General features: G+C 41.9%; 3 protein-coding genes across 6 annotated transcripts; 2 read left to right on the top strand and 1 right to left on the bottom strand.

The window, feature by feature from the left end:
* Positions 1-67: 67 nt before the first annotated feature.
* RB195_002880 (uncharacterized protein) lies at positions 68-1,079 on the top strand (the record flags this gene model as incomplete). The annotated part of the gene is made up of 3 exons (XM_064200333.1): positions 68-210; positions 703-791; positions 862-1,079. 3 exons carry the CDS (start codon positions 68-70, stop codon positions 1,077-1,079), a joined length of 450 nt encoding a protein of 149 aa, XP_064056214.1.
* A 155-nt stretch (positions 1,080-1,234) lies between these two features.
* On the top strand, positions 1,235-2,886 carry RB195_002879 (uncharacterized protein; the record flags this gene model as incomplete). Of its 2 annotated transcripts, none has more annotated exons than XM_064200331.1 (2): positions 1,235-1,683; positions 1,740-2,886. In XM_064200331.1, the coding sequence occupies 2 exons, from the start codon at positions 1,235-1,237 to the stop codon at positions 2,884-2,886; spliced, it is 1,596 nt and encodes a 531-aa protein (XP_064056212.1). The 2 variants fall into 2 exon arrangements, with proteins under 2 accessions (XP_064056212.1, XP_064056213.1); XM_064200332.1 differs by having other exon boundaries at positions 1,412-1,683.
* Positions 2,887-6,115: 3,229 nt separating this feature from the next.
* RB195_002878 (uncharacterized protein) lies at positions 6,116-14,538 on the bottom strand (the record flags this gene model as incomplete). 3 transcript variants are annotated; one of them, XM_064200330.1, is made up of 13 exons in its annotated part: positions 6,116-6,181; positions 6,568-6,645; positions 7,167-7,259; positions 7,432-7,553; positions 8,755-8,891; positions 8,951-9,063; positions 10,306-10,432; positions 10,490-10,621; positions 10,686-10,785; positions 12,340-12,489; positions 12,560-12,688; positions 12,765-12,814; positions 14,399-14,538. In XM_064200330.1, the coding sequence occupies 13 exons, from the start codon at positions 14,536-14,538 to the stop codon at positions 6,116-6,118; spliced, it is 1,437 nt and encodes a 478-aa protein (XP_064056209.1). The 3 variants fall into 3 exon arrangements, with proteins under 3 accessions (XP_064056209.1, XP_064056210.1, XP_064056211.1); XM_064200328.1 differs by lacking the exon at positions 12,765-12,814 and having other exon boundaries at positions 12,560-12,633; XM_064200329.1 differs by lacking the exons at positions 7,167-7,259; positions 12,765-12,814 and having other exon boundaries at positions 12,560-12,633.
* Positions 14,539-23,681: the final 9,143 nt, after the last annotated feature.

Here is a 23,681-nt window from a genome sequence, read left to right as displayed (position 1 = left end):
TTATTGTCCTGGCATTTGGTCAAGTAAAACATGAACAACTATGACCACAGTACACATAGCATATGGTATGACAGCTAACGATCATGACGCAACTCATTCCTTGCGAGGGTTGACTGCTCTTGTAAGGATAGCACTCAACAAAAAGCATCGTTTGGCCGTGGAGCTAGGAATCGACATCACTGTTAGGAACGGTTTTGCATTGGTGGACAGGTAATGAATACTTGGAAGATCAGAATATGAGTGTACACACTATATATCTCCAACTTTCATTGAGCGAATTGCTTCCTTCAACGTTCACATCCTCCACAAAGGTTTACCGCCTGATCGTGGCGTGGAGGTGACTCCGGGGGTCGAACTGCGATGCATAGCGGAGGTTCGTCCCCTGGCAGTGTCTCCCTAGCTGAGAAGGAGTTCGACACATACGACATTCCGACTCGAAAGCCTAGCTAAGGTTAAACCACTGCTAAGATTCACCGCCGTCTTGGCAAAATGTCGCAAGGTGCCTCCCATTTAGGTCGAGCGACGACCTGTGGTGAAAGCTAGGCTTGCCGTGGCAGGGCTGCTTAGTTTGAGGAGGTACTCTTTTTGCCACTCCAGCATATTCACTGCCTCAGTACCCTGCACACTGCGCCCTGCCGTCTCAGACGTCGGACGGTATGGCGACCGGTGAGAGGCGATCAAATCTCAGGTTGCAAATCTCAGGAGAACAATGTCCACAGATGCTGACCTGCATGCCCTTCTCGGAGCTGCAGAGCGTATCAAATTTCACGTAATTGCTCTGCACGGACCAAGTGCAAACGGAGCGACAGATGAATGACGGTACACTCATTCGTGGAGAGAAGGTTCCGTAGCGAAATGTAGGCGGTGTTGGTTTTGTTGTGCACCCATCTGTCGTCCATCTCGTCGATTCTCACGAGATCCTGTCACCTCGTCTGGCCATTCTTCGCCTCCGCCCTCTGCGTCAAAAATCCATCAGTATCATCAACAGCTACTCACCAACATCAGCAGCTGATGAATCCGAATTGGACGCGTTCTACGAGGAGCTGGAGGAAGTGGTCCGCAACGAGAAGTCCTTCTAAACATTCGTTGTCGGAGACTTCAACGCAAAACTAGGAAAGGCCACAGAAGAGGAATACAGGATTGGAAGATTTGGACTAGGGGACCGGAATGAAAATGGCAATCGTCTCGCCGGGCTGTTGTCCGCCGCTCGCCTCTTTCTTAGAACTCTCTTTTCATGAAAAAAGGTCATCGTCGGTGGACATGGGAATCGCTCAATGGCGCGACTCGTGCGGAGATCGACTACATACTCACCATCCGGAGGTGGTGTCTACTTCACGCCTCAGTAGTACCATCCTTTTGTAGTGGTTCTGATCACCGTCTCCTTCGTGCGAAAATACGACTTAACAACACGATGGAAAAGAACATCTGCTATCGGCAACGAAGGAGAAAAGAAGTCGTCTACGACGACTGCGTACTCGAGGACTCCTTATCCCAAGGTGACTGGCACATCGAGGAGGACCCAAACGTGGACTACGAGATGCTGCTCAGAGGATTACGAGCCTGTGCTGGACGTGCCTCGAAGCCGCGCACGACAAACTTGGATCCAATTTCGAAGACCACCAAGGAATTGTTGGAAAGAAGAAGGACTTTGAGGCTTGATCCAAGTGCATCGCACATTGAGCGGTTAGTAACAAACACTAGCTGCAGAAAAACGTTGAGGAGGATCTTTTGAAATACAGGCAGAAGAAGATTCTGGAAGTAGCACAAAGAAGAACGAGTCTAAAGAAGTGCCGCAGAGAACTCTGCGAATATAATATTCCGCTAGCAGCCCTGCTGAGCGAAGACGGAACTCGAACGTCTTCTCGTCGTGAGATGGAAGTCATTACGGAGAGGTTCTACTCGAACCTTTTCCGTTCATCAACTCCTGTGTCGATCCCGATCATTCTCTTTGAAGAAGCTACACCACGGATTCTCCCTTCGGAACTACGAGTCGCTATCAAGAGCATGAAATCATCATCATCTTGTCATCTTTGGGCTCGTGGCCATCCATTTCATGTAATCTTAGCAGCGCCCATGACATCCTACCTTCAGAAAGAAAGGATCCCAGACCAGAGGAAGACCTCGCGAACCGTTCTTATCCATAAGAAAGGTGACCGAGAGAACCTTCGGAACTACCGTCCGATATGGTTGCTGAGCGTGTTATACAAAGTGTTCACCAAGATCACGCGCATATATAGAACGCTGGATGAAGTCAAGTCTCAAGAACAAGGTGGATTCCGTCAGAGGTTCAGCTGCTTGGACCACATCCAGATCATGTCGAGGGTCATTGAGGTTTGCCGGGAATACCGCCTGCCCCTTGTTCTAACCTTTGTCGTCTATGAGAAAGCCTTCGACAGCACAGAAACGAATGCAATACTGTCAACTATCAATCAAAACTATCAAGGTGTGGACGCCCTGTATGTGAGGACATCAGCCAATTGCTACGATCGATGCATCACTAAGATACAGCTTTTCCACCGCCCTCTCACCATACCCATTGGAAAGGAGGTACGACAAGGCGATACTATATCGCCGAAGCTGTTCACGGCTGCATTGCAATGGATAATGAAATCACTATCCTGGGAAGAAAGGGGCCTACGTGTGGATGGAAGATTTCTTTCGAACCTTCGTTTCGCGGACAACATCATTCTCTTTTCGAGCAGTACCAATGAAGCAGAAACAATGCTCAACGAATTGAACGAAGCAGGGAAGAGAATAGGACTGCGAATAAACAGAAAGAAGACACAGTTTATGAAGAACGCCTACTGCGAAGGCGGAGGAGTACAACTTGAAAATCGAGGAAAAAAATCCAAATCCCAAATCGAGGAAACTTCGTCATACGTATAAATCGGACGTTCTATGAACATGGAAAACGACTTGAAAGAACAGCTGAACAGAAGAATGTGAGCAGCATGGGCAGCACTCGCACCCGTCAGGGAAGCTACGGACCAACTGAAGGGCCAAGATCTTCGTGCCCATGTGTTCGACTCGACAGTTCTTCCAGCGCTCTGGTACGCAGCGGAGGCATGGGCAAACACTGCTGCCACGTCTAGGAAGCTACTTACTACCCACAGAGCCCTTGGGCTTCTCCATCGTCCCTGCATTGTTTCGGTAATGCCTTTCCTGATGCTTGAATCAGGAAGCCACGATTCCATATTTCTTTGTATACTCATTTTTCGGTATTAGAAACTCGTATATTGAGGCCTTGTCTTATCAAGACGATCACGAACTAAGTCAATCCTGCTTTTGGGGTATATTAGCGAGGACTTTATGGTCATTTTCCTGTCAATAAATACCACATATCACCGAATCACAGCCTTTTGCGGGAAAGAGTACATTTACGGCTATCAGTGGAATGGAAAAGGCAGCTAAACTGCTCCGCATCAGCACTTTTCGCTCTCACTTTGTAAGAATTCTTCCTCGTTGAATGTTTAAGTCTTGGGACCTAGTAGTGTCATGTTTCCAGGTTCTACTACTTGCTCCATAACTAGAAGAAATCTGTTCTTTGATTTCCCTTAATTTTTTTTTTATTTGGCTGTTGTGTCTATGATTAGTCAAACTTCGGCAAACCGGTTAAAACACTGTTGCTTTCTAAGAACTCGCGTTGGATCCTCACAGTTAGCTGTAACCAGAATGTATCCTATTCTCCATTTCATTTAATGGGTCCACTTCTCTTTTGTTGTTTTCCAGAAATGATTAGCCAATGTTTGTCGTCCGGCGAAAACTATTGCCGGTTAGAAGCGGGTGCGTATCGTTAAGTACCCGCAGCCGATTATCTGCAGCCGGATAAGTGCCTGCAGAAGGGGGTGTCGGTAGGCCAGAGCAGGCGTATCATGGGCTACCTGTGATCATTAAGCCACGCCCATCCATCACCACATCAGTGAGGTCATGAGCAATGTTTGTATTGCAATTACGTGATAGAGTTGCCTTCTACGAAGGTTCAAAAAACAAAAAGGCAACAACGTAGCAACGTAGAAAGTGGAAGAAAACGTAGAAAATGGAAATGCTAAAATGAAGCAAAAAAGTAGGAAATTTGCAAAGTTTTTTTTTCTGAAAATTTGTTTTTGTAAAGCAAATGCAAACATAGCTAGCTGAAAATTGAAAACGTTCCAAAATAAAAGTGAAAAGGTGTAGAACCGAGAACGTGGTTTTTGAAAGATGTAGATGTGTGACTGAAAAAACTGTATAGAAGATATGGATTTAGATTTGTATTTAGACAAACTATTAAATCCTTGTAAGATACTTCCTTAGTTTGTGAAATTTCGACTTTTTTTCTGCTTTACGCAAATAAAACGTACAATTATTTTCTGTTTCTGATATCTCGTGTGCAGTTCTTCGATATATCTTTATACGTAAACGATCGATACTGCATACGGAGGCAATAGCAGAGATAGCGCGCCCCTGCGAGGCATTTTTCGCACCTCATTAGACGATGAGAGTCGCTGATGAAGGATGAGATGGGCGGAGCATGAGGCAAACGCAGCGCAGTGCTCTGCTGACGCTGCGCAGCGCAGCGCAATCAATCATCAGTCGTTTTCCCTAATAATCGGCTGTCGCGGCGGCTGCGGGTACCTAACGACCGCCCCCCGGTTTGAAAGTGTTAAAAAGCCGCGTTAAAACGAAACGGTGCCTGTTTCCTCAACGGTGCAATTGATCGGACTCGACGTCTGATTTCAATCTACTCAATTCAAATTAAAAGAAAAAAAAACTAAGAGGAAATCTAACTACGTTTTTCCAAATCCTAGTAGCGCATATTTTCACATGTATTGAACCCATAGGACGTTTGTAGCGTCAGTTGGTAAGAGTTGATGCTTGGTGCAGCTGCTGAGGCGGCTGTGGAGCGTAGCGGTTGGGATCGTGGTGGGACCTTTGCTAGTACCACTCATCGTTGCGGTTCGCGACGGTACCACGACCCCAACATCCAATTCCCTCGCGCCGAGTCCAGCGCAGCCGCTTACGCAAATGCACCAGGCTTCATGCCGTTTTAAAGGTAGCATACAAGGAATCTGACGAAGTGAGGGAACTCGGGGAAACAGCTGGAAATGAGGTTGTAGATTGCCGGATCTGGGGCGGTTTCGCTCGTCTATACCTAGTCGTGCAAACGGCGTGGGAGCCGTTTTATTTCCTACGAGGTAGTTAGAACGTTCCTCTTTGCATACGTTCTGTTCCCTCCGCAACATATTCATTGGTTTCACTTGAATAGGCAGTCGAGGAGAACTCACTAGCTTTGGACCCCAGCTGGATGAGGCGCGTGTGCACAATGGTGGGGAGTTGCAAGTGGAATCGTCGTAAAAATGGAGTTTTCAATTGATTTTGCCGGACGATTAGAGATAGGTGAGCGGAAAGACCCTTGATCCCGCATTCCACAACCCTATCTCTAGCTTTTCCCGAGGATGCCCTCATCAGGACAGATTCATCGTATGCTGCTTTTAAACCGACACGTCAATTTATGCAATTTACAGAATTTCGGACATACACCTTAGTGTCTTCCGTTTTATTTCTCGAGTTACGCGAGAGGATGCATGATTGCCTGGACCAATCCAGTCACAATTGTGCTCATTCGATGACATGCTTGGAGTTATGCTTCTTTTTCCTTGCACTTCAACAAGATTTGTGGGACACAACAAAGCCATTTTCTTCTTCTACCCTTCGTTCATATTCGTTTGAACAGACTTCCATTCTTCGGAGTTCTAATTTCTATTTGCCCTCTAATACAGCTTTTTCGTTTATGATATCTCTGACTGTAGTAAATAAACAAATAAATGAACACAAGTACAAGTGAATTAAGGATTTTGATGACAGGATTTTGACGAATGTAGCAGAATACAATGAATTTTTCCACTGGTCTCCTGGAACTCTTTGCAAACGGGTGACCTGTTCTTTAAGAAATAATTTTCAACAAAAGCTCGATGGAGGAAGTGTGTAATATTTTTGAAGGAAAAGAGTTTAGAATTCCCTACTTACATTGATGCTTTCCACTTTCATCTGTTTTTATGACGTTTTCACCTTTTTACTTCAAAATTTCGAGTGATAAAGAATTTATTGCATCTGTATATATTTAAATAATGATATCATCTCATAATTTCTCCATCGAATCTGAAATTTCTTGTTTTCGTTGCAGGTAGTATGACCAGTACACGATCTGAAAGTAGGATGTTATCAAGGAAGATTGCAGAGATATTTCCAAAATTGTTAAAGTTTGCCACACTTGTCAATCGTAGTACTGTTTTTACAAGAATTTATTACTACTTATAGTAAGGTCAAAACGACATGCAATCGCGTACGCAAATGTACCGTGTTTCATTTTGACCCTACTATACAAGACAGACAACGCAACGTTGCATACAATACATCAGCAATAATATTATAGTCGGGACAAAACGACATGAATCACAAGTGTAGTTGCGGTGCATTTGCGTACGCGCTCGAAACGGCGCGGAGGCAGCAGTTGGAACCGAGAACTTCATGCCGTTTTGACACTACTATTGTATCGTTACAGTGAATTTGTACGAGCAGAATGCGACTCACATTAAAGACAAAGAAAATGAGCGGGAACATGATACTAGACAACGAATCGATTTTTTCCGGTGGCCATGACGGTGATGCCTGAAACGAGTGTTTCGTAGCGAAAATGGTATTCATTTTACGAAATCACGAAGAAAGAAAGGAAGTTTGTGAGCTATTCATGAAGTCCAGCACACTACTTAGGATCTACGTAATAAATCGAATGAGACTTGTTTTGCATTGATTCCTTTTCGAAGGTGACATTCGCTGATGGACAGGTGATGAACCATTTTAGTGAAATTTTACACTTTCTTCCTTCTTCTTCTTCTTCTTCTTCTTCTTCTTCTTCAGAAATGCTTTTCTTTCTCGTGTTCGGTGTCAGGTAGGTCACTATTGGGCGTAGATGGATGTTGCAGTGTTTCTGGTTTCGCATTCAATTTTAACAACAAGTTGCAGAAAGATGTCGACAGGTTGTCTTATGGGCTTAAATACACGATTACTGTTCTAGAGTTAAGCGCTGTCGGCACTACCTTAATTAGAACGGCTAAATTTACGAAGTGAAGAATTCTCAGACTGAATGAAAACAGACAAATGACAGAGAGGTTGCAAATCGGTATAAATACCTTAGAGACAGATCGTGGAGCACTACAACCAGGAGGGAACATGAATCTTTTCTCGTAAAACAAGGAGCCTCGAGGTGATCCATCAGAAGGTGGCTGGAAAACTTTCGTTTTCCGTCAAGAAACAGAGGAGTTTTAGCTGATGATTACTTATTGTGAGAATAGAGAAAATCAATAATGAAAATGCTATTTACTTTGACATCTATTTTTACAACATCTTTTAGAAATTCTTTTCTCAACTACTGACCATCAGAGAATCACAACTCACTTTCGATTTCCTCGTGGTTCCTTTGACAGCGATTTTACTTTCATCTCGAACTTTATATCCAACAATAGCTAACTCGAGCAGGCTACTGAATATGAACGTCATTGATGCTAGCATCCACACATCTGCAACCGATGAATGATACATACATTGAAAACCACCGAATATTTGGTAACAATGCTGAAGATACTCGGATTTCTGCCTTTAAGGAGTGAATTACCTCTGAGAGTCACAGAGTCATAGAGTCAGTCAGGCACGGTTCATAAAACTCAAAGCAAGGATTTCTTTGCGCTTTAACTCGACCGCATGGATAGGAGTGGCACAGCGTCTATGAAGCTATGTACAAAATAAAATCGTTTTCATCTTCAGTAATACGAAGTGAAACGATTTGATTCTGACGCAGCCGCGTTGCATTATATGCATACAGCAATATGCACCACTCAAGTTTCCTAACCATGGATACACTCATAAAATACTTCTGAAAAATCAAACTATGAGAGCTTCGTACCCAAAATTGGCCACGAATGATCGATTGTACATTGCTGTGAGAGATGCGGTATTTTATAACTCCTTTATTTTCAAGAAATTTAGGTAAGGAAAGGTATTGTCTAGAATATACCATCCTTTATTCCATACATCCCTCTTCCATCTTTCTGGAAAGTTTTCAATGAATGTCATCTTCTAGAATAAAATCTCCTCTCTTGCTCAACAGAGACTTCAAATTAAAGGCAGTATACCACGAATCTGGGATGGTACGAATTTCAGGTGGATTATGCATATGCGGGGTCCTAGGAGACCGGGGTGGTTCCGCTCATCTCTCCCTGAATCACTGCAAGCAGCCGCCTCCAGAATTCTGTTTTGTGCGATGCCTTCTATTGCGGCGCGCCACCTTTGCACGCGTGGCGTCCCTTACTGCCAGTCGGGGCAGTGCGAATTGATTTTCGACGAATTGCAGGGCGGAGGCGGCGCAAGCGGTGGAGCGTTGCAATAGATGGCGTCATAGAAAACAGCATTCTGGAGACAGCTGTTTGCAGTGATGTAGGGAGAGATGGGCGGAATTACCCCCGTCTCCATAATCTACGACCTCGTATACAGATACTACATCTGAAATCCACACCACCTCAGATTCGTGGTATGCTGCCTTTAAGCAAATTGAAGCCGTATGATTTGTGACTTAGCTCACTGCTGCCTGTTCACTGTGGTTTTCAGGTTTGGGAAAAGTGACTACTCCTTAAAGCTAATTATACAAATAATCTTTAAAAAAACATCACCCAGAATAAGATTTTAGAACGTGTCGTAGCAACTTCTATAAATTAAAGTACCTACCAATAGCCTTGATATACGACACCCTAGGCAAATTCCTCATAATGTTGCCGAACTGGAAAATCATTGCCAGTAGTGCGTTCACACCAAGCATTGTCCGCGCAGGAATAGCTCGAGGTCCCAGTGCGAAAGATACCCAACTTAAAAATTGACAACTATTATAACTCTAAGATCGGACTGCTTATCACGAAGAGGATACCTGATGAAAATAGTGAGGTAAGTCGGCAGATATGCTTGCATGAAATACCAAACGAACCGCCGTTCGAACATGATCTGCACATGTAACTCGTCCCACATTCCGGCAGGATAAGGCTGAAAATGACTGCACTTGCTTCTATCTTTTCTCTCACTAATGGTTCCATCTGTAGAGTCCTACCATTATACTTGGTTCCAGGCGCTATGCTCTCTTCAACTATATAGTTGGGTCAAAACGACATAAAGTACGGACAGTTGCGTAAGTGACTGCGCTCGAAGCGGCGCGGTGGAGCATAGCGGTTGGGACCGTGCAAAAACCCTGGCTACCACCACGCATCTCTGCAGTTTGCCACGGTCCCACCCCGATTCCAACCGATGTCGCCACCGCACAGTTTCGAGCGCAGCCGCTTATTCAACCGTCCGTGTTTCATGTCGTTTTGATCCGACTATAGAGAAAAGCTACATGTCATCAGAAAGTGCAGCACATCCAATTATTTGCGTTCTTGATTGTAAATACAAATCACTTCCTCTCTGACTACAGTACGAGGACTGGAGAAATCCACTAATATGAATGCCAGAGTCTCCTACAAAAAATGTGACATATACTTCGGAGTGTGACTGTAGGCTTCTTCCCAGCTTATCTTACAAACCACATACGTGCGTCAAAACATCACTATACGAAGTTTTTGTTGTTTGACTCTCCCACAAAAATGGTAATGAGGGAACCTACATAGCAAACTACATAGCAAGAAACTTGGGTAGGAATTATTGTAGCCTGAGAGATGTAACCGCAAGAATCAAATCGAGCTGGGCTCTTGAGTCTAACGAATAGTCCTTGGGAATGAATTGGCCAGAATAAGAAAAGAATCCGCAGAAACAGAGAATTATAAAACGAATAAATGACGTAGAACTAGGCAGTTAAACACACAAGCAAGCAGTGAATTAAAATAGAGATAATTAACAAATCCTCGTAGTGGTAAGACTGGATAAACGGTTCGGAACAGGAAATGATTGATGTTACGGAGTTAATCCAAAAAAACTCTCCTTTGTAATTGTTTTTCGACGTAAGAAAAACTGCTCAGCTTAATAAACCCATTGGTACATTCTTGAACGCAAATTTATGGTAAGAAGAAGTTTTGGAAATAAAATTCATATCAGTTAAAGAGATTTTATATGTCAGAGAAAAGAAGAAGCAAAAGAAGAAAAAAAAAACAAATAATTAAATCACTGATGAGATCTTAAAAGAAAAAAAAAGAGAAGTAGTAACCGACATTAGTCTAGACTCGGAGGGGTTTTCTCCATTCCCTCTCCATCCTCCAAGGAAATGAGGAAGAAATCTTACCAAACGCACACACATACCTCTTCTATTCGGTTGGCTGAGATCTTGAAAAGATCGAAGTCAGGCAACATGATTTCAGAAATCGGCTGGACTGGCTGTGCGATTTCCGACCATCGCATCCTCACTTCTTGGTTATTGTAGTTAAAACTTAAAATTGCTACTTATAACTTAGGTTTCTTCATAAATTACTGGAATGAAGTATACCTTTCATAGATTAATCCACATCTTTGTAGATCAAGCGGGAAATTGCTAAGTTCCAGCGAACAAGGCCCTTTCACCCGTACTCGATAATTGACCATAACTGTGCCATTGGGAAATAACATAAGAAAAACACTCCTATAGAAGACACGACTAATTTTATTTGAGTGTATCACTCATAAAGTTAGGAATAAAGCAGTGCCTGAATGGCGAATCATGAATTTGAGCAACTTTGCTATTGATAAAACAGCTATTTGGCGTCCACAAACGGTCCAATACCTGATGATTGAGCGACAAGTTACCTGGAATTAAAAGAATAACAATCATTACTTCCTCGTCTATCATTTCTTCAAGCCAGATAGAGAGAAAACCCAGATCTTCTATAAAATAGGAAGCAACATGAATGAATATAGAAAGGTCATGTTTCTTCCTATTTTAGATTCCATGTTGAGTACAGCAGCAACTAGGAAATCATACTATTTTTAAGTCTTGAAACTAAACGTCCACATCCGTTTCCTCGTGACTATATACAACTTATTTCAGTGAAATAGGGTAAAAAGAGACGGTTGTATGCATGTGGACGGGGAGCGGCCATTCTAGGAAATAAAGCCAGTCAAGAATTCTAGATGGTGTTAAAGACGTCACCCCACGAATCTGGGGTGGTACGGATTTCAGGTGGAGTATTCGTATACGGCATAGTAGATTATGGAAAGGTGGGTCATTCCGTCCATTTCTTGCTAATTGGCGTAAAAAAAGGCCCGGAGGATGCGGCGTGTGCACACGGTTGGCGCGCTCCAATCGAACTCGTTGTAGAAAATAGCGCGCCGGAACGCTCGAACCCGTATCTTCCGGGCTGTTTTTTACGGCAGTTCAATGGACGGAATCACCCTTCTCTCTATAATCTACCATCCCGTATACGAATACTCCACCTAAAATCCGTACCACCTCAGATTCGTGTGGTGATGCCTTTAAATTCCACTGCGCTTCGGTCAACCTGCACGCGTCTGCTCGCTGTGGTGGAACATGTAATGTCATTAGCATATCTGCTGTACAAGCTACAGTCAATCGCTCATTCTAATGTATTCTATTTTTGTGTCCTCACTGTTATTCACATATCCCTATATGAACAAAAAAGAATGTTGGCGTTCCTAGTGATATTAAGTATTCTAGCTGTACCATTTAGAAACGCATATCAAGCTCGTGATTGGCTTTCAGGGGTCCTTTTTCTCCCTTGCTTTGAGTAAACGGTTTCCCCACGGTGGTATTGAAGAAACTGGCTGGAACCTTCACCCAACTCTATCTCTGGTCCAGTAAGTGGAGTTGCCGAGATACGCTCGCATTCGTTGCGAGTGGTTGAAGACCGCGTCGCATCAAACGCAACCGCTCACGCCTTATTGCACCATAAATCAAGTTGATTTGGGCAGACTGTAATTCCACACAGCTTTGACCCAAAGGATTTAATTCCTTCCAGTGCTTCTTAGCTCCAACGAATCGAATCATATGATTAAAGCATTGTGGGCAGTGAAAGACGTAACTCCATCTCATCCAAAATTAATGAATGAATTTAACTTTGCCATATAACTGCATGCTTAGGTTTGTATAGATTTTGCCTGAGTTTCACAATAGGTTTGAAAATTCTTTCAGTGCGGTTTGTCAGTTTCTTTCAGTTGCAGTATGCGTGTCATACGAAGAACGAAAATATTGGTGCAGAAATTACTCGATAAAATATTCGTTAAGTAATTTAATTAATAATTTGTCCGAGAAATGTGGGAAGTGCAGTGGGCTTTGATCGAAAACGTCCCACTAAATCCCGAATAGTGACACCAGAAGCCCTCAGCATCATCAGGAACGCTTACCTTTACATGGAGATAAATTCTCGAAATTCAATGCCGGATCCAACCATCTTTCCGTAATGTAAATATCCATTTCAAAGTCATTTGTCAGTTCGTCTATTGATGTGATAGCTTGAATCCAAATTTCCACATAAACTGTCATTCCTTCGTCTTCTAAAAAATTCCGTGGTTTTTTACTCTCTTGAAATTCACTAGTAACAATAAAAACCTTAAAAATGCCTACGTGGTATCCGGAACTTATTGTATCCCGTCCCATTTAGCAGTTGATCAATGATATCCGTGTCACGTGTACAATTCCTGAAAAATTCGAACAGTTTCAAAAAGCAATCGAGTTCAAGTTCATGTTCAAAAACTTAAAGGAGTTTGGAAAAGAAATTCCCCAATCTCTCGCAATGTATAGTTCTTTTTTTCCTTTGAGCACCACTAACAGCTCAAGTGCTTCACAAGGGCAACCTTCTGTTGGTAGCGGATAAGCCATCTAAAAGCTTCAGGAAATGAATTAATGACAAAATAAACAGAAACCTTGAAAGGTGGAAAATGAAAAGTTGTGCAGAGTTTTAGGAAGAAAAATGCTTGCTAAAAAAAAAGAAAAATGCTTGTTTCGCCCGTAGCTTGCTTCCGTAGAGAATTGAGAAGTGGAATATTTACTAATAGTTGAAATGGTTTTCTGACTACTTATCTTTGATGAAACGGCGGACTCTACTACAGGAAGGTAAGTGTAGAGAATTTTGGGACAGGGAAAAAAACAAAAACTATTTGGTGCCGCTTATCAATGAACAACATCATCACCAAACCTTATTCTGTTCAAGGCCATCTTAGATTGAAATGCGCTAAAGCTGGTGCAGAAACGTCAGGATGATTTTAGATAAACACTGGCACAATTCGCTTCCGGCAAAACTTACAGTGGAGGAACGAAGAGCGCAAGATTGTACCGTTATCCTCTATGCGTTTCCGGTGCATTTAGCGTGAATGAGGATTTTCCTCTCAGCTTTGCCTTCGAGCTCAAAGCGCATAGAAGCTGCACTGATTTTTGCATGGACGTTAACTCCAAATTCCACCGTAGGTGTCAAGATTTCTGGACCAGACCGCGTCTTGGATCTGCTAATTTAACGCTGTCATTCTAAGCTCTAAGTGGGTTGAGCTTCAAGACTTTAAAAGGTTAATATAGTCGGGTTAATGAGACGTGAAACTTGGTTGGCAGGGATGAACCAAGTTTCAAGTGGAGGGCAGAGGTGGGACCATCCCTGCCTTCACTCGTACTGCGAATATGAGTGGAGTTGGCGATGGTCTCCCCTCAATCTCAACCGCTGCGCTCCACCGCTCCGCTCCGAACGTATTCGGTTATGTAAATGCACCGAACTTGAAGGCATCACCCTACGAATCAAAGGCGGTACGGATTTCAGGTGGAGTATTCGTATACGGGACCATAAATTAAGAAGAGGGGTGGAAGTCCATTTCTTCCTAATTGCCGTAAAAACGGCACGGAAGATACGGCTTCGAGCGTTCCTACTTTCTACAACGAGTTCGATTGGGGCGCGCCAGCCGTGCGCACACGCCGCATCTTCCGGGCTGTTTTTTACGCTAATTAGGAAGAAATGCACGGAATCACGCATCTCTCCATAATCTACCATCCCGTATACGAATACTCCACCTGAAATCCGAACCACCTCAGATTCGTGGGTGTTGTTTTAAGGCCGTTTTGACACTATATAACACTATACTTATGGTTTACTTCCCCAGTTCAACAAGGCAGTTTCTTCGCGAAATGTTGGAGGGCACCATAGTTGGATCGTACAGCTTTCCTGGACAGGTTTACACTAGCTCTGCTCTCAATAATCAGATTGTTTGGGAAGCTATGCGCTCGTGTCTGCCTCAGATAGCTTTCTGGTCCTTCGGTATATACGTGCATGTTGCATTTAGAATATTTCTGAATAACAGTCTTAATACTCTAAGACTACTTCACGTGTGCGTGAGCTTCAGAAATCGTTTCCATATCATTGTAGTAAAAAAAACGGCAAAAAAAAAGAGAATTATAAAAGCAAACAGCCACACAAACACGTACTTATATCGGAATGGTTTAGATAGCTCAGATGAGTGCGAGATTTCCATAGATGTGTCGTATTCGATCGAATTATAGTCGTTGTCGATAACTGCTTCAACAGTGGCCAGGAATAGCAGCGTCAGCTCCAGCATCCATCTCATAGTGCGTTTTTAATCCAGCAATAATACGTGTCGCTCGTACACTGCTATAAATGAATGTTTTTCAATAACACCTAAGCTTAACCTCGTCAATTCACTTCTCACGTGATATGTGTCGCGGCGGTGAAGCGGAAATAACTGCTGAACTAATTCTACGAAAATCTATAAGGACAATGAAATTCTGCACGAGTTCTGGAAGAATCACAATGTTTTTGGGTTTGAATTTTGTTCTAGATGGCTTTCAGATGTAATTGATCGGGAATCGCTCAATGAAGTGTGGAATCAATACAGCATTTCAATCAATAATGTACGGTGTCTCTATCAAATTGTTCAGCGCAAAGCATTATTGAACAGAAAGAAGTGAAAAACGTTCTACCTGTTGATTGATGGAATCGTAAGCTTATAGCAGTCTTGCAAGAAAAAATGACATGAAATTGAAAGGAAATTGTTGTAAAGTTGAGTTGAATTTAGTATTAATACTATCCAAGAAGAATACTTTTCTAATCAGTTTTGTTTCCATATAGATTCCTACATGTCCTATATGTGTCGAATGTCAAGGAAGTAGAAGATGGACTGTTCATACGTCAAGGAATTAAGAAACGTGCAATTATTGGTTGCATATGTCAGAAAACGCAGCTCCGCACTTATTCTATAGTTCAAGATATGTCTGTTGTCCCGTGCGCTTATCCGCACTGGGCGGCCGCGGCGCGGTCAAATTAATCTATACTAAAACAGGGCCCAACAATGACAGGCGACCCCATGCAGCTATAAAACAGTAAATGTTTCTAATAGAGAAGCTTACAAGGACGATATAATGTGGAAGATAGGTCAAATTTGGAAATGGTAATAATAAATGTAATGTGATGAACTTATTACAGAATAAATAATATCTTCACGAAAAAGTTCAAAAATTCAAAAAACGTTTGCATCAATTCAATACATCGTGAGAAAACTGGAAGAAAAGGAATAAATAATTCCATAAAGTATGAAGAAGGGGAAAATATTAATAGTCGGGAAAATTTTTTTCAAAAAATGCATAGTAAATGAAATTCAACTTCAGCTGCATTCATTGCCTCGTTTGCAGACTCACGAAAAAATTAAAGGACCGTATTTTCCGATAGTTAAGACGAACCTTTGTGACGTGTGTGGGATTATTTTTTGACGACCTTCCTGTCACTTCACTGTCCCCAACCATTTTCAGTCGATTTTTGTGATGAAATTGGGGAATAAGGTTGTCATTATACAAAAAAAAAACTACGAGTTTTTGAACAACATCAAATACCAACAAAAAAAAACACAAAAAGACAACTAGCAGTAGTTATATAAGACGATTAGTTTCCAGAGTTAGAATATTTCTGATGAGGATGCGCTAGCTATTTTATGGAAGAGCAAAAATTTGTTCATTTCTATGGAAAAACGAGAAAAACTGCAAATATATCAGGTGGAGTCATAAAAAAAAACGTTGGTTTTGTTTCTCATAAATTTATTGAAAGTTATTCCAATTTATTGTGATTGTGACGTGTTGATCTTCGCTCCCCCTTGGTTCTTTTTTAAGTTCACATCCCAGAACGGAATTTGACAAACCAATTTCTAACCGCTCGATCGGTTATCGCTCCTTCGTGGTGCACACCTTATATTTTTTGAGCCGTGACCGCACCACTACTACTGCTACCACTACTGTTTGAATTTCCAAGGCATCAGGTGACAGAATAGTAAGTGTATTTTTTAATGCTTTTTCTCAAGGTGAACAAAGAAAAAGGTAACGTCTACTCCATTAGACTGACGTCTAAAGACTAGTGATAACAAAAATCCTTTGTTATCCCTTGTTTAGGTAACCCAATGCGTGTGTAAACAATAAAAACAAGTACAATGTACAGGAGCGGAAATTACTTATGACTCGATCTAATATAAGAACATTTATGATTTGTGTGGGATGGTATTTCGGAGATTTTTTTCATATTCCCTATCCCTGAACATTCTCAAACTATTTTTGCGATGAGAACTTAGAATAAGGTTGCCATTTTAAGGACTCGAAAATCTATGAGTCTATGAACAAACATCAAATACCGAAGAAACACAAAGGACCACTATCTACTATTACTAGTATAATGGGATGAATTAGCAGAATCAGAACGTTTCTAACGAGGATGCTTCTATCATTTCATGAAAGAGGTAAAATTTATTTATTTATTTATATGGAACAGATGCACTCATTCATTATATTCATTATTGTCTATTGTATTATTTTTCAGAAAAAGTTACTGGCGTATCAATCCACTTGGGATGCGCCAACGCGTTTTACTGCAATTCGTAATCGTTGGGGTTTTTGGAACGAATGTTGGCCTATACAATGATTTACGGGGTCCAGTCGAGGATCAACTCAGTTTTTATCCTCTCAGTTGAGTCTGGTACCAATCTATCACTGCATAGAGATGAGAGGCTCGGTTTGCACTAGGGCGGTTTCGAACCATCGCTCAATCATGCAGTTACGACGGACTTCTTACCAATTTTTCAATTACTCAATCAATTTTCTTACCACATTTGACTCCATCTACTCAACCTTGGTTGCACCATGCTTTTATCATGTGCGGCTGCTGATGTGCCGACAGTTCATGAACTCGACCAGGATCAAAGACCGTCGTATGCGGTTAATGAGGAACTACCGACCGAGTGGGAAGTTCTGGTCTGCATCCAAAAATCTGAAAAATCGAAAATCTGATGGAGAGGATGGGATTAGCCCAGAAATGCTGAAATATCTTCCTCCGTCTGAGATTCGTGAGATGACAAAGATCATCCGTACAATATGGATAGACGAAAGGATATCTAACTCGTGGAGACACGCTATCTTAATTTCACTCCATAAGAAGTTGTCCGACAGAAGAACCATAGGAATTATTGAGGAGTTCCTTTGCTGCGTGTTGTGTACAAAGTTTTGGACCGGATTATCCTGGACCGAGTTACTAAAGGTAATCGCGAAGAAACAAAGCGCGATTGACCAAGTGTTCATCGTTAGGAGAGTAAGTAAAATCTGTAGGCGGTATTCGAGGACAATACAGTTGGCGTTTCTGGACTTTGAAGGCGCTTTCTGCTCTCGTGGCCGTCTCCTCAATGCGCTCCGCGTCGATGGAGTACAAGTAAAGTTCGTTAGCGTTCTTGATGATGTGAATCAGCGAACAACTTCTGCAGTTCAAGCACCAGCCGGATGTACAACACCGTTTGAGGTGGTAACTGGAATAAGACAAGGGGCAGTGGCAGGACTCTTTCTGTTTAACTTTGCTATCGATGTAGGCTGTACGCTGAAGAAAAACAGCAGTTTTTTTTGCGCCTCCTCCCCCCGCCTGTGAATCGTCCGAGTGGGTTTTCGACGAATCCCAGTAGGGGGCGGGGCGCAATTGCTGCACATTACAACACTCGTGAGAAACACCGTTGCGGGGTTGTCCGTTTACACTGATACATGGAGAAATGAATGGAATCATCCTCTTACTCACAATCTACGATCCCGTATAGACATTACCCGCCTGGAACCCGTACCACCCAAGATTCGTAAGGTGTTGCCTTTAAGTTCTTTACGAAATGCCCGTGGTCGACCCCTCACCAACGAAGTCAGGCTGTGAGTCTACTTATCCGCAATTCCCGTCATAATGCACGGACCAGTAGGCAGTACCACCTACGGTGATGGAGAAGCTTAATCGCACGAAAAGAAACTGCATAGACGGCTTTTTGGCTACTTTTGGCCCAGTATGTCACAATGAAGATCATTACGCAAGTCGATGAGGTGTTCTGGTGGACCACATGTTGAAGATATCAGCATCTTACACCTCCATTGAAAGTGGTTACAGAAAATCGTCTTCGCTCCTTTGGTCAGACATTAAGGTAACTAGTGGGTCGCGTTGTTCACCGAGTTTTGAGGAGATTGTCGGATTGGAGCTCACCAAGCCGAAAACGCAAATTCTGGACTGAAGTGGTGAAAGAGGACCTGAGGATACTTGGGACAGTCGGGACGTCAACAGGCAGTTTAGGCGAGACGTAAAGTTTCGCAGGACATGGAATAGCAACGAATGGACTGATTCTCTGCAAGCTCTCGCAGAATATCCAGAAGGTTGGGCAGAGCTATGTTCAAGGGCACACCTTGGCGCAGATGCGGGTAATCGTGTCAGGCGATGACATCAGCCTGCCGATTAAGTCATTTTGGATCGGATGTAGCGCAGTCAGTAAGAGGTTCCACTGTGAGAAATCGATCGGAGATTCGAATCCGCCCTAATGCCAACCAAGCCTTCCATCCCTCCATCCCTCTGGGGTCCATAAATTGGTACAAACGTGTCTGGAAAAATAAAAACACCTACTCGACACATCGGCTAGCAGGCTGCATACTCGTTCACAAAGCTCGAACGAAATCTGAATTGAAGTCGAACGCATTCTTATAGGGATTGATCAACGCCATGCACGTTTTTCCTTATCCCTATTGTATTATTTACAGAAGAAAAGAGAAGAGCAAAACATAAAACTGTTAAAATATTTAAGTGCTTTCTTCATCATGTTAAAAAAGGAAGTGGAAAAAGCTAAAGAAGACAGTTGTTTAATGTGTTGCTCTAGTCTTAAATTTTTTTTACAAATAAAAATAAATAGGTGATCAAGACTCTCAAATAGCTTTTGATGTCGCAACACGAACGACATAGAGAAATGCATAATAAGCAGGAGGAAATGAGCAATGAAATGAAATAACTTGAAAAATTGTAAAAAAATAGGAAAAATAAATGAAACATGAAATGAAATAAGGAAGGAGAGATGAAGGTGTTTACTTTTATGGTAACAATGCGACTGGGCGGTTGCTAGGCCTATCAACGAGGTGAAGGGTCCTGATTATTGCAGAACAAAGGAGAATATCTTTCATGCAAGCAACATCACACTAAAGATACCTATTGATTGGCACAGTAATGCATAATCCATGGAGTTCAGAGAGTTTTGTGTTCGAACACAATCTACGAAGTGTTCATTCAGAATGTGACTTTAACGTAATTGGAATAAGTGTGAAGTCATCGTGTTAGGAAAAAGAATCCATCTTTTGAGGGAGATTTTAAATCGAATGAATTTCTCATTTAAAGCGACGCGTGCAAAAAGAGGTTAATAAGGCTTCATCAAGCGTTCGTAGATTTTCTGCACATGTGCACCGTCACAGAATAAATATGAGCGAAAGAAAATAAGGAGAAACACCCATGGCACACGTAGAAAGTCAACCTGGAACTATTACACTAAGCATAGAACAGAATTCAAAGTTAAGATGAGAGCTGAGAGTTGCGAATTTGAAAAAAAGAGTGATTTTCAGATTAATTCTAGAAGGAACAATAACAAAAAAGTACATAGGACACCGCAGCAATTATAACGAAGTTCAAACCAAGCAGCTCTATAACACTTTTTATGTTTTTCTTATTGTTATATTTATTTTATTTTCCACTGATATCTTCTTATTCTTTACCACCACAAAAAAGTCTGAATGTCCGGCTAAAGCCGGACCTCAGACTTTTTTGTGGTGTTCTCTTTGCTCGCCTTCACTGATCAATTAATCAAAATTGATCAAAAATTAATGGTAGTGACGTTTTCTGTAAAATCAGAATTCCGTTTTTCTAGCAATGTTTTCTACTTTCTTTTTTACTATAAACAAAGACAAAAGATTTCATAGTTTTCTTTCTAACCGCGTCAGTTCTACATTTGGAGAATATTCAAACTTCAGCTTCAAACACTCCGTCGATGCCAATATAATGTAGACGCAATTTGAAAGCATTACTCGAAATTTGGGTTTTCCTCCTGCTTTCCTGCAATAGTTATCAAAGAATGATGTTTTGGCATAAAATGACGGGAAAAACGTCATTGTACTGATAAAGATAATGTTCCTGGTCAAATCATGTAAACTGTTGTCTACTATTTAAGCAGCCGGTTTCATTCGTGTTTCCACTTTCTGAGGAAGGCATTATACCAACCTGAGGCAAATGTGGAAGGAAAAGGATGCCCAGAGGAGACAAAGAGGTGAAAAGCAACGCACGCAGTGGCCGCGGCTATGAAACATCCCATTTACCTTTTGCGACATGCACACGAAGTTATTGTGCACTATTGCGATGCCGCGAGACCCGTTGTACCCCCTCCTATAGCTATCTGGCGCAGGCGCATCAACTTGACGCCGGTGGACCCGTCGCACCCCATACTATGCTATCTGGCGCCGGCGCACCAATCCGACGCCGGGTGGACCCACCGCACCCCCTTTTTCGAATTTCGTCACACAGACAAACACACACATTTCGTTATTATATATCATGATCATGATTCTTTCAATTTTTATCACATCACTTCTTATTATTCGAGAAAGTAAAAATTGTCCCATCTATGAATTTTGTATATGGTCTTATACATACATATCACTATCATGCTAAATAATAACGGGATTATTCTGTCGTGTGTGTGACGAAATCCCGACGAAATTCTTCTAGAAAAGAATGAAATGAAAAAAGCATCCACGGAGTCGAATTGGTGCACCGGCGCCAAAGACTGTGGGGGTGGGTGGGTCCCACGGCTTCGAACTGGCGCGCCGGCGTCGTAAATCGAATGAAATCGAACCGAATCGTAATGGGGAAAAGTGGAATGACACGTTTCACCGGTGTGGCGCCAGAAAGTGGTGATGTGGCATGTGACGGGTCTATTGGGGTGTGCCTTGGTGCAGAAGTGTCGCAACTATAACTTTGTTGGCATGTCTCAAAAGGAAAATGAGACGTTGTGAACCGTTTCATAGCCATGGCCAGCGCACCTATTGTGTTGTTGACTCCTCTGCGCGTCCATCTCAATGCCCGTTTGCCTCAGGTTGGTAACACCTTTTCTTAATATATTTGAAGCAGACAAACGGCTACTTAAAGGCGCCACCCCACGAATCTGGGATGGTACGGGTTTCAGGTGGATTATGCTTATACGGGGTCGCAGATTGTGGGGAAAAGGGTCCATTTCTTGATCCATTTCTTCCTAATTGCCGTAAAAAACGACCCAGAAGATGCGGCACGTGCACAAGGCTGGCGCGCTCCGATACAACTCTTCCTAGACAACAGCGCCCCGCAACGCTCGAAGCCTCATCTCCCGAGTCGTTTTTTTTTAGGGCGATTAGGAAGAGATGAACGGAATCACCGTCTTCCCCACAATCTACGACCCCCGTAGGGGCATAACCCACCTGAAACCCGTGGGGTGATGCCTTAAATACTAGCCAATAGTTTACGTGATCTAACGTAGAATTTTATCTTTATCTGTACGATCATGATATGATATCATGATATATTAATGTGATTTCATTTTAACTTCATTCTGTGCTAATTTTTTTCTGAGAAAAAAGAAACTCATATTTTGGATAATGTTTCCAAATTGTAGAGGTTCCAAAGAAGTACGCATGTAAAATCGACTTCAAAGGTAGAACTGACGCGTTTGAAGAGAAACTATGAGATCTACATTTCAGTTCATCATAATTTCATGAATTCTTGAAAAGAAAGAACGAAAGAGGTGTCCTTAGTAAAACAAATACAAGTTTAATTTTGCAGAGAATGCAGCTACTTTTAATATTTTCTATTGATCAGTGAATGAGAACGGAGCGAACACCATTTCAAAAAGTTTGAAGCCTGGCTAAAGTCGGACTGACGTATGTGTATCACACGAAACAATATCGTTTCTTCTTAATTTGTTTTATTTCTGCGTAGTCCTAAAAATCCAATAAAATGCTGCATTATTCTAGCACTTTGATGAGATTTTTGATTTTCAGAATTATCTCATTTTCTTCCCTCTCTTCAGCTCTGACTGAATCCTGAAAACTACCATGTAAACTGATCAAAGACGGATATATATAATGCATGAAGTTTTGGATAGAAAGCTCTGAGAGAAGAGGTGTTTATCGCAGCAAAAACTAATTAAAGACAGCCTTTCAGAGATGTGAAGAAATGTATAATTACTAGTAGTCAAGTTGAAAAGTAACGCACAAAATCTCCTACATCCTGAAATGGATGAAAATACCTCTGGGAAGAAGTCGAATTTCTTGAAGATGTAAGGATAGAGGAAATATTTCTTTTGGTCTTTCGGAGACTCCTCTCTTGGATTTTTGTAAGTGAGAAGATGTGAAGTCTCAATTTTACCTTTCCACAACTTTATTTGTTTATGCTGGACATCATATATCACTGCCTCAGATGAATAAACTGGGAAATATGTTAGAAAAAAAAACGAAATAAAAAACAAACGCAAATAAAAATGATCTGGACTGCAGACGGATATAAGGCATAAAAAGAGAGATTATTGACGTAAAGTTGGACGAAACCTCAGAAACCTTGGACCCTGTCGACGGTGGTGAAGCCGTCCTCAGAATAGCTTTTAATTCAATTCATACTCTGTATCGACGTGTTTCCAGATGGTCCCCGATGTACCTCTCGACAGCAAAAAACGCTCTGACGAAAGCGAATAGGCCGCGACATGAGCCGCATAAAAATGCACTATCAATCATGGTGACGGCTCGGCTAGTAGAATTGACCAGAACTCAACTTATAGCGTTGTTTTCGAAGAGAACTGTTTCCCGTTGCCAAAAACGGTTGCACCAGCAAACAAACACTACCCTACTACGTTGTTTACTCAAAATTAGAAGAGAAAACATCTCAAAGAGAAGAAAAAAGTATTGGTGAACATGGATGATTTGTATAGAATCATGCCTCAGAGATGAAGTAGAACTTTAGGCGCTACACCAACGCAAAGAACTATTAATACAGGAGAGACACCTCCACTTTTTGTCTTTTTTTTTGAGGGTTCCAAAAAAAAACAAGATAACTGTGCAGAAGTAGGGCAAAAATCATTAACAAACTGGTCATGACTCATGATTTGCCTTATCGGACTTAATTCCACGACTTCTTTATTCCTGAACAGATAAATTTTTTAAAAGAATTGTGAAGGCGAGAAGGAAATTCACGCTAAACTGCACTTGATAACCTGTGTGCCTTCTAGGTGTGAAGGAGTTGACGTGTTGAGGAAAATTCTGATTTTCCAAAAGAATCCTTCAAGATTTCATATCTTTTGTAGTCTTAGGAATTTTTTTGCAATTCAATTACAAGAAATCCCCTGTTAAGAGTAGATGATACCACGTTTAG

This window comes from Necator americanus, chromosome IV, assembly GCF_031761385.1.
Source record: "Necator americanus strain Aroian chromosome IV, whole genome shotgun sequence".
Classification (NCBI taxonomy): domain Eukaryota; kingdom Metazoa; phylum Nematoda; class Chromadorea; order Rhabditida; family Ancylostomatidae; genus Necator; species Necator americanus.
The sequence above is the reverse complement of the archived record's forward strand: the minus strand, read 5'-3'. Positions and strand labels throughout refer to the sequence as shown.